The 11,714-nt window shown below is 35.2% G+C and overlaps 1 protein-coding gene across 1 annotated transcript in view; it reads left to right on the top strand.

The window, feature by feature from the left end:
• Man1a2 (mannosidase alpha class 1A member 2) overlaps nt 1-7,938 on the top strand; it is a 119,401-nt gene extending 111,463 nt beyond the window's left edge. The window contains exon 13 of the mRNA XM_010631188.3: nt 3,080-7,938. Within this exon, the coding sequence (XP_010629490.1) occupies nt 3,080-3,209 (130 nt within the window). The 3' untranslated portion in view covers nt 3,210-7,938. The remainder of the gene's footprint in view (nt 1-3,079) is intronic.
• Nucleotides 7,939-11,714: the final 3,776 nt, after the last annotated feature.

Here is an 11,714-nt window from a genome sequence, read left to right on the forward strand (position 1 = left end):
CCTTACAAAAAAAAAAAAAATTTTTTTCCTCAACCTAATAAAGGGCATTTATAAAAAAGTAACAGCTAACATTGCACTTAAAAAACTAAATGTGTTCCATAATTTCACATAAGATCTGGAAGAAGACAAGGCTGTCTAATCTCTTCAGTTCTTTTTAGCATTGTACTGGAAATGTTAGTACAGTCAGAGAAGAAAAAATGAAAAGACACCCCTAGACCAGAAACGAAAGAGTAAAACTGTCTTTTCAGAGAATGTGACAGTCCATGTAGAAAAATCCCGTGTAATTTACCAGAAAGTTAACAGCATTAGTGAGCAAGCTTGCAGATATGAGGTCAGTATATTAAAGTTAGTTGTATACAAACAATAAACAATCAGAAATTGAAACAAAGAAAGATTACTACTAATAAAAGCATAAGGATAGAGGATATTTAGAGGTAAATCTTGATAAAACATGAAAGACCTGAAAACTAGTCATTGCTGAGAGAAAGAAGACCTAAGTAAATGTTTATGGTTCTAAAGACTTGATGTTTTTGATTCTCTGCAACTTAATTTATAGATGTTTTCAGTTCTGATCAAAATGCCACCAGTTTGTTTTTTTGTTTGTTTGTTTGTTTTTATAGACGTGGACAAGCTGTCTCTAAATTTCTTATAGAAAAGCAAAGGACCTAGAATTATGAAAACAACTTTGAAAAGGAACAAAGTTGGAAGCCTAATTCTACCTGATTTTAAGAATTATTATAAAGCTATGATAATCAAAAGTATGATACCAATGCATTCATTGACACATCCACGCAACAGGGTAGAGTGTTCCCAGGATGGCAGTTGGGGATCCCATACACTCTGGACTCCTTTGTGACAAAGGTACAAAGGCAGTACAGGGAGAAAGAATAGATTTTGCAATAAAAGGTGCAGGGACAATTAGATTTTTGTATTTATATACAAAATTCAAAATGAGTGAGAAAACTAAATTTAAAGCCTGCAATAATACAGTAAACACTAGTAGACAAAAATATGAGAAAATCCTTATGACCTTGGGCTAGGCAGAGATTTTTTTTTTTATATGACATAAAAAAATCCATTAAAAACCAATTTACCAATTGGTCTCAAAATTAAAATTGTGTGCTCTTAGAAAGACATTAAGAGAATGAAGAGATAAGCCACACACTGGAATACAATCTTTGCATATCATTATCCGATAAAGGATTTGAGTCAAGAATATATAAAGAATTCTCAAAACTTAGCTACAAGATAACATGAAATCCAATTAAAAACTGGGTGAAAAATTTAAATAGACATTGCACCAAATACAATATAAAGATAGGAAAGAAATACAGGAAAAGGTGTTCAACTTTTGCCTCTAATTTCACATAGCTTTTTTCCCTGTGTGTCTCTGGATCCAAATCTCCCTTTCCATTCTCTCATATGCATCAGTTATTTTAATGATGAGATTAGGTGTGCCTAACATTTTTTTAGCACATTTAACACATATATAGCACATAAATAGGCAGCATGTCGCCTTAGAGTGTGCTTTGGATGCAAGGGATACCTAGAGCTTATGCTTTTGGTCTCCACATGATAAGCAGAGCATGCAGAGTTTATTGCTATGTCTAACCAAATCTGTTAGTTCCATCTTCTATGCTTCCAGTATGGTAGATAAATCAGGGAAGCAGGCCTTAAGATCTAAGGTCAAGGAATGAGATTGAAGGCCCTGTTGCTCTCCATTCCAGCTTCACCAGTCATAAAGTCAGCATGCATCTCCATCTACCTCACTGCCACGTGTTCTTGCTCTCACCTCTAACTAAAGCAGTAGTCAAAAGATACACTTAAAATTTAAAAATTGTTGACTGAACTACTTATTGCAAAGATCAAGAGTTAGATCAAGTTTCCTGACTCCATAGTGTTGTGGGGTGTTTATTTTTTGTTTTTTAATGTGCTGGAATTGAATGTAGAGCTTCACACGTTAGACAAGTGCTGTACCACTGATCTACATTCCCAGCCCTGCACTCTAGTTTTTTATGTTCATTTTGATGATGCCATGATAGGTCTCAGAATGTAATTTTCTAGACATTATACGTAAGAATTATTTTTTGTGTCCATTTTTAATTTCCAAGTGACTATTCTGGCTTGTAGTGCTTCTGAAGAGGCTAAGATCCTTATTTTCGTATACACAATCCTGTTACCTACTAAGAATAATTATGGAGAGGGCCAGGGATTTAGCTCAGTGGGACCCAAGTTTGATTCCTGGTCCCCAAAAATAAAAGAATAATTAAGGAGAAAATGAAAGTATAAATAAGGATCAAAATATATACTAGGTATTGTAAAATATGAAGAAAAGGTCCAAAGGGGAGGGGAAGTGGGAGGGTTAGGAGAAAGGAATAAATGAGAAAAGGAAAAAGTGAAAACAAACTCTGTATAAATAGGGAGGGGGGGTTGAAGGGAGGTCAAGGGAATGGGGAAAAAATAAGAACCAAGGTACATCATGTAAAGATACAAATTCCCAATGATGAATGTTTTATTGTATACCTAAAATGCATTGATAAACTTAATGAAAAAATTAAACCTCTTGTGATTTCATGTTTCTGAAACTTAACAATTTGTCATACCAAAAACTAGATACTACAACTATCAGGAGGAATAGTGTATAAATGCCTTTTCTGTATACAGAATCATATACTTCACTTATTGCCCTCAGTATTTACTAAGTGTGAATTAATTTTTTGTTCTACAGAACATGATTGATATTATGTGTGATTTTAAGACAATGTCTTTGAAAAATTATGTAGTGTTTGTTTTTTTTTTGCCACCTGGCAGCATTGTTTTGTGTTCCTCATAAATAATTTCTTTAAAAGCTTTTATTTCAGGAGGTCTAGAAATGCACCTTGCTGGGGCTCCTTGAGCTGTAGTCTGGAACACATTTTGTGTTTTAGATCATTTGGGTGACTAAGGTTTATTTCTGTGATGTGTTTTCATCAAAGCTTCTCAAAATAAGTCATTGAATTTCTCTGCCACCATAACTGAGCTCATTTAATCTTCTTGTTGAATTATAATTGAATCTCATTTCTCCTCTTATTATTTTCAGGTACTTGTATCTGCTGTTTTCTGGTGATGACCTTTTACCTTTAGACCACTGGGTGTTCAATACAGAGGCTCACCCTCTGCCTGTGTTACATTTAGCCAACACCACACTTTCAGGTACTGCTGTTCGATGAAAGCAGCTCCAGAAGGACCATTCTTACCTGTGTTTTGTTTACATGGACTACTACAGAAACAAGTAGGGAGAGGCGTCTTTTGAAAGCCTGGACCTCTGAGTCAACGTGACAGGGTGAAACTCTTCCCTGCAAGACTTTTCAACATGTAGATACACCAACTTTGAAATTATTCCATTTTCTACCTGACCAAAACATGTTCTGGTACGTATAGGTCGGAGACCTGATGTACTTTGATTCGTAATGAGGTGGTCACTTGAGAAACAACGCACATCACTTCTGTATTGTTAGCGCAAGCCAAGAGCATAGAGCGCCTTGCAGGAGTTAGAGATGGCCTTTGGAACCAATTATATATTTGTGTCCTCCCACAGTGGAGCAGCTTTCAAATCAAATATTTACACACGTTTATCCCTTTTTTTCTCCATTTTATTAATGGAATAAACTAAAATAAACAAGAACAAAAGAACATTGTAACTACATCAGTATACAAGAGGACTCAAAACAGAAACAGAAGTACTGAACCTTGTCTGAATTTCCATGTTCCCCATTGGATGACTAGACTGGCAACCATTTCAGTCCCAATCGATTTCATTGAAATTTCTAAGTTAAATTTAATTCACTGGGGGCATGATCTCACAAAGAATACTCTTGAAGTCTTTCTCTCCATGAGGTACCATTGAAATTGCTATTTATCATCTTTGGAGCCTGGGTTTGGGGTTTTGTGCATGTAGTTCAGTCTGGTGTAGGTAGCATGACAAAAAGTGGGAAAAATGCCATTTTGTTGCCTTGAAACTTGTTCTTAGTGAAATCCTTGGTTTTGTTGGTAAGCGATTATTTTTCCAAGCCAACAACTCTACCAAGTACAATTATCCACTTTAATTTCATTGAAGAGTTAAGAGTCACTCAACTTACAACTTTGTGACTTGACAAAATTCCCTCTTCTACTATGCAGCTTTGAATTTGCCACCATAAGCTGAATTACTTTGACAACTTATTAAAGCAAAAGCAAAACACAGTGAAACTTCCTTAAGCTTTCTGTCTGGGGTGGGGATGGGATCCTTTATTTATCTTACAGATGAATGAGCTATTCACAAGTATATTTTTTAGTTTATCCAAGAATATTTATAGAAATGCAAAGAATCAGCTTCAAAATAATTTTCAGTGATAACTAATTAATTACACTAAAAATGGAATTTATCTAAAGGACTTTCTCTTAACCCTCAATACATTTTGCATTGATACTGCTTTTCAAAGATACTGCTATTTATCATTTTAGCAGAAAGAACTTAAATTTTATCAAGAACTAGAATGAATACTAAGGCTTATAAATTTTCTGTTCCTTGAATTTCTATGACAGTGAAAGACCCTTTTTCCTCTTTTCATTTAATACAGACCTCTTCCATTGACATTAATAAGAGTTGGAAACAGTATACTTTAATATTTACTCTAAATTTGAATATTTTATGAAAGAAATTTGTACAAGAAGCTCACTTTGGAATCCTAGAGGCTTGTTTCTTCTTATGGGAGTTTTTCCATTTAATCCTCAGCATGTAGTAGATTTAAATTGGGAAAGAACTTAACAAATTAAACATTTTCTCAGGGTGATCATCTTACACTAGCAGTCATCATACAGTCTTCACAGTTCACCCCGTGATCCATAAATGATAGCCACTCCAGAATTATTCATTGGACACAAAATAAGGATGCTAAGCCGGTTATATCTTTAAGAGGGTTAAGTTTTAGCACCTATTTTGAAATTGTGAGGTCTTTTGCTACTTGAAAATTTTAAATTTTGAAAATGGTAGGTGACTGTAGAAGAGGAAGGGGAAAGTATTTGATTCCGAGAAAAATTTAGCCTGGCTTCTAAGAATAGCGCAAGTCCACTTATGAGTCACTGAAAAAAGATCAGTAAAAAACTTGAGTTGGCGGATAACCTAGAACAGCTGTGCAGATGGCAGATTCTCACCTTGCTTAGGAGAGTGCAGAGTACAGGTGCCATCTTGGCTCATCTTTCCTCACAGAGGAGATAGAACCCCCCCAAGTGTTCTGTGTTACCGCGTGACTGCACCTTATGAAAGGGCAGGGAAGTGTAAAAGCTTGGCCATTTCTGGTACAGAGAAGGATTTGAGAAGGACTATGGAAGGGTCTTCTATCTACTGTGTGACGGTAGGACTAGAGCTTGTAACAATGCTTTTTCTTCTCTGAATACCAAAGGCAGTGAAAGTCAGATACAAATAACTTGCCATTGTCATGTTTTATTTTTGTTACAGATTGTTAAAATAAATTCCTCCAAGATCAGTCTTCACCCATACTTTGTGTAGTTTCAAAAGTATCTTCATGTCCTTCACAGCCTTTTGCATTTTTAGACCTTATTATTCAGGTTCAGTATTTTTAAAATTTATGTAAAAGACCCTCTGTGAAAAAGTGCAGGAATGCTCTTCTCTAGGTGACTCCTCAAAGAGCTGACACCTCTCACCTTTTACATGTGGCACAGTTATGCGGAATAGTTTAATCACTTGATACATAAAAGAAAAAAATAAGAATGTTGCACACCCCCGCACTACCTTGTACCTTTATTTGACCTTATTTTAGAGTCACGTTTTTTGGTTCAAATCATTTTTACTTAATTCAACCAGAATGAAATTCAACCAGTGTGAAGTTGTTAAAAACCAAGTGAGTAGGCCTATAATCAAAAAGAAGTTCCAGTGCAGAGAAATAAGTCCCCAGTCAGAGGGTTCTTACTTTTTGGTAGCTTGTACAGCTTAATGTCTCCCTAACACCATCCTATTCCTATCTGAGCAGTTGTTTATATGGAGAAGTAAAAACTGATACTGAAAGAATTCATTTTTATGGGATATTAACCTTGCTTTTCTATTATGTCATCTAGGGCAACCCAGGGCTTTACTTGGTAGATGTTAACGAAGCCGTTTGAAATTTTGATCATCAACCTCTCACATTCTCCACTCTTACCTTGCCAAAGTCTTTGTCATGACTCCAAATTTGTTGATATCAGATTGTGCTTGCCATTCTTAAAATATAACGTAGTTTCTCCTTAAGCTTGAATTTCTTTAAATGAATGCATGAGTAAACGACAGAATGGCTGAACACACATTTGTGGAGTACCGAGTAAGTGCCAAGCATTGTGCCTGGTACCTTCAAGCATTAGAATATTTTATGTAATTCCAATGACATTTTCTGTGTGAGAGTAATTCATACCATTATAAATGTTTTCCAGTGTGAATCATATTACAAAATCGTTAATTTTATATATCACTTAAATTAATGAGGAAAAAGTTTATAATATATTTTAAACAAAGTGTTACTATATAATACAACTGTAATTGTAGTTAATAACTAAAATATCTGGAAAAGATAAAAAATATTTGACTGATGCAACTTTGACTAAAATATTTACTTTAGAAATAAAAACATTCTTATTTTGGTATATCGCTTTATGTATAATTAAAATCAATATTTTATAGAAAGGCTGGTTATTTTATGCTCAAAAAGCTTTTGTCAATTCATGGGTAAAACCTGCAGTTATAAATCTCTTTGTTTTGGTATACTTCCTACTAATGGTGGTACCCATATTTCTTAAATAGAAAGAAAAACTAAAATATTTCTTAGTTCCTGGTAATTTCTTTAGGTTTCCTTAACCTCAAATTGGCTAGCCCTTGTCCTGTCCACCCTTTATATAGATATATACATAAGTACGATATACAAACTTACAGAACTGTCAGTTCACAAACACAGTAACTGGTTTTGAACCACACGGACTATGTGCAAAATATTTAAGTAACTGCATATGATATGGATATATTTTAATCCACTTATTTTGGTTCAAAAACATTGATGAAGATGATTTTCTGTTACTTTAGCTCATTTATATTACGATGGAGATGTTCATTTTGGTCTGTATGCAGTCAGCAAGCTTTTTCTCTAAAGGACCAGATAATATTTTAGACTATGTGAGCCATGCAGTTCCTCTTATTACTCATTTCTGCTGTTGAAGTATGAAAGCAGCTGTAGGTAACAAATGAATGCGTATAGTGGTGTTCCAGTAAAACTCTATTTGCAAAAGCAGGTGGGGGGCTGGAGATGGCCCACAGATCATAGTTGCTGACATGACTCCACATTTAATTTGTATAAGGCCCTTTAGTCTGCACCATTTTTATGTGTCTTAATTTACAAATTTATTGTCAAAGCAAAAAACGTATATGTTAAGTTGTGTGTATTTGTGTTACCGAAAGCTATGTGTTTTGTTGTCTAGAAAATACATGTATTTCTGTGGACTCTGTTTGGATTTCAGAATAATATGACTTATTATGAAAGGGGCAAAATTGAATGGATATGCTGTCAGACATTCTCTTCACCATGTTATTCAATGCTGTAACTCTGGATTTTCTGTGGAAAAAAGGTCTTGCATCAAAATACTGTTTTGTCTCCCAATTCTGTCTACTCACTGACCCTTGGATTGGGACTCTGGATTGCTTGAGCTGTAGAAATTTATCCATTTTGGTACCATTTGAGCTCTAAGACAAGAATATCATAGAATTTCTGGTCTTGGTGCTGTCGAAAACAATCTTGAAAAATTCTAGGTGACAGCACATGTGTTATGTGCTTCATTTGCCATTTGGCAGCCATCATCAGACTGCTGAAGGTTAAGCCCCTGTTAGCTCTGGAATGGCCTGATTCTGAGGAGCACAGAAAAAAAAAAAAAAGGCTTATGGAAGGAAAAGTCCCTTCCTCTTTCCTTGTGTAACCCTCCACAGACTTTTACAAGCTCATAACATTATTTCAGAATCTAAATATGCATCGTTTTCAGATAAAACAACCCTCAGCTCAACATCATTATACTTCTACTATTTAACAACTAAATGCATTCAAACTTGATTTGAGCCAGCGTTTGTGAAAATCACATAATCACTCACAGAATTACGCAACATCATATTAGGTAGTGTATGCATTGCAGTGTACAAGGCATTACAGATACTGTAATAGATTTTTCACCAAGAATTTTATCAAATGTTTCAATTTTTTGAAATTCCTGTGGGAGGGACACTTGTAACTCAGAATGAGAGAGCTGGAGATACTTTATCTCTTTTCCACATTACAAAGGAGCTGCCTTTCTAAGTCTGGACCTCTTTTAAGGTCGCATTAGCTCAGTGTGAATGTAAGTCTTCATACTCAGATACATACATCAACATTGATTATGTTACAAGCTTTTAAGCAGTTGCAAATATTTTGAAGCTATTCGAATGCTACAGAACTTTGCAAATTGCATACTAGAAAATTTTGTCAAGATAAAGCTCAGCTCTTTGTGGGGAAAATTATTTTTTTAGAAAATTTAGAGGTTAGTTTCTGCTTGATTAATAAAGCATCCCAATTTTAATTAAAGAATTGAGAAGCTGAAATGCCATTCTTTATTCTCATTGGTCTTAAATTCACTGATGAAACCTTTCCCTAACCCTAAGTGGGGGTAAGCATAACCACCTAAATTGGAACTCACTGGCTGCTCCTGAACTGGTTTCCAGTCATGTCCTCCATAATGTGATTTTTACAGATCGAAGGTAATGTATATTAAAGATCAAATAAAGATGTTCTTTAAGTGAAAAGCCTTTGTTTATCTTTCATTTTTACCTACTGGTGACAGTTCAATGTCTTCCCATATATGGAACAATTTGGCATTTACCAAAACTGACAGTCTTCAGGCTTTCCTTCAGAGAGTTTTCCTTTGGTCCAGTCTATCTTCACACCCTTGAAGTTATAGAGAGATGAGGAGGAGCTTGTTGAGAGCGCAGTTTTTATTCCGATAGATTTTTAAGAAAACAGCTTTCTGTGCAAGTTTCCCCAAAACTAGTTTAGAATAGCCTTTGAGGTCAAGGTTAAAAATAGTCACTCTCACTGGACCTCATTCTGTCACATTAAATCCGACCTGACCCTGTGTCAGTGCTTCTTTGGCAAATACAGGGACTGGGACTAAGGACTAGATCAGCTGAGCTATAGAGCCCTGACCCCCACAAAGCATCAAATAAGGTAGTGGTAAAACCTTATGAAGTAACCAGTTTGCATCCTGGAGGTCTAATTCTGGTGCAGTAAATTTCAGCATGATCCAAGTTTTAGTACTGAATACATTGTGGATGTCTCAATGAATTTTAGTCTTAAATTTTCAGAAGTAAATTAAAATAGGACCTGCTAAGATTTTAAAGAGCTCTGAGTTATTAGAATTTGATAAGATCTAGGCTTCTTGCTGTTAGGTACCTGAGATTTACATTATTGCATTGGGTTACCAAGGAGCAGTCCACATACAAGTAACATTCATGTTAAGAATGTACTCAGCCGGGTGTGGTGGTGCACACCTGTAATCCCAGTACTTGGGAGGCTGAGGCAGCAGGATCGCTGTGAGTTCGAGACCAGCATGGGCTGCATAGTGAGACCCTGTCTCAAAAAAAACAAAACAAAGAATGTACTCAGTTGATGAGTGAGAGTATGCAGTATGCATCCTAACATGTTGACATAATGCAAATTTCTTAACTTTTTAACTGGATGTATATATTTTTGGACGAAATATACAAATCAGCCTCATAAATAAGTACATTATGTTGTTCAGTCATTGCCAGTATCTATTTCCAAAATTTAGCATTCTAAACAGGAACTCTGACCATTAAGCAAAAAGTGACTCCTTATTCCCCTCTGCCTCCAACTCCTGGTAAACTCCAGTCTACTAAGGTTTCTTAACCCTATCAAGTCTCAACTTTCTTACCCGAAAAGGAGGGACAATAGGATTTTTAGGAAAATGGAATTAGAAAAATATATGGCCCAAATTAAGCTCATAAGTTTAGCTTGACTAAGCAGTAGTCACGGTATATGGGAAATGTTAGGATGCACTATGTACATGTACCAGGATACACAAGGAATGTAAATGTACTACAAATGTACTAATCTTAAAAATTATCACAGGGAAAGACACATTACCATTAATCCCTCAAAATACTTCCCCCTTGCTTCAAGTACACTTATCCCATCATTCGTGCTGCTTTCTAAGCAGTAGGAAGTTCTCTGAGGTGTGATTAGAAAATACAGTGCCTTTGCTTAGTGCCATCCAGTGGAAATGCACAGTGTTGAAAACATATTCTCATCTACCTTGTTCATTGAATGTGGCATCAGGAAAATTCTGATTCTTCAAAGTCATAAAAGGTAAATGCTGTATATTGATTGAGATAGCCATAACAGAGCAACCCAGTCAAGAAAGGAGGATGTACTGTATTTTTTTAATCATGCATCATTTTCATGAGCAACAGGTTGGAGTAGTAGTTCTTAAAGGAATTGGGAAAACAATGAAGGAAAGAACAATTAGAACAAGCAACAAAGAGCCAAGAAAATCATGTAATTCTACCAATTTATTTTCTAAAAGGGAATTTGAAAGCCAAAAGCAGATAAAATGAGGCCTAATAATAATACGAGATAGGCTTTCAGTTTTAGCATTCATGATTCTATGAAATGCATAGAATTGTTCTTATTTTTAAAAGTTTTATGACGTACAAATTCCCCAATGTGGACCAAGAACAGTTTGTTTTTACATAACAAGCAAAAACAAAGTTAAAAATTAACGGTGCTTATTTCTGTGTGGTAAGGATATAAGAAAACTTTCCTATTTCGGTGTTTAATTTACAATCCCATTTTAAGGATATGATTAGTGAGTGAAGTTATACAACCACTCCACCATCCACAGAGATCCTGAATGTTCATTTATAGATGATCTCTATTTCCATCCTGGCCCCTCGTTCCCACTGATCTGTTTTCTATCTTTGTGGATTTTCTTTTTCTGGATATTTCATATTCACAGAGTCGAACAGCATGTGGTCTTTGATAATTGGCTTTTTTAATGGCATAATGCTTGTTTTTAAATTTATCCATGCTGAAGTAAATGTCAAAGAGTTCAGTACTTTTTACTACTGAAAATAGTTCCTTGTATAATGTGCTGTATTTTGTTCACTCACACTAGTGGATATGTGGACTGGCTCCACTTTTTAACTCTTACGAATAATGCTGTTCAGTATCTACATGCAAGTCTGTGTGGACATATGTTTTTATTTCTTTTGAGCATGTGTATACCTAGAATTGCTGAGTCAGGTGGTAAAGTTATATATAATATTTTTTTAAAAAACTTACTTCACTCTCTTTCAAATGATTGCTTTTATATCCCACTAACAAGATATGAGGGTGAGTACCAGTTTCTCATCATTCCCACCAACATTTGTTACTGCTTTTTTATTGTCTGGTTTCATTATAGTCATTTTGATGGGTACAAAGTTCTATCTCATAGTTGAATTTCTATTTTGGTAAAGATTGCTATTGAACTATGCTGTTGGTCCTGCATGTTTTTGGTAAATTGGCTACTCAAATATTTTATTTATGTTCAGCTCCTTGAGTTGTAAGATGTGTGTGTGTGTGTGTGTGTGTGTGTGTGTGTGTGTGTGTCTGTCTGTCTGTCTGCTCCTCTACTAC

The sequence above is a fragment of the Fukomys damarensis genome, unplaced genomic scaffold, assembly GCF_012274545.1.
Source record: "Fukomys damarensis isolate Sample0158 unplaced genomic scaffold, DMR_v1.0_HiC HiC_scaffold_33, whole genome shotgun sequence".
NCBI classification, from domain to species: domain Eukaryota; kingdom Metazoa; phylum Chordata; class Mammalia; order Rodentia; family Bathyergidae; genus Fukomys; species Fukomys damarensis.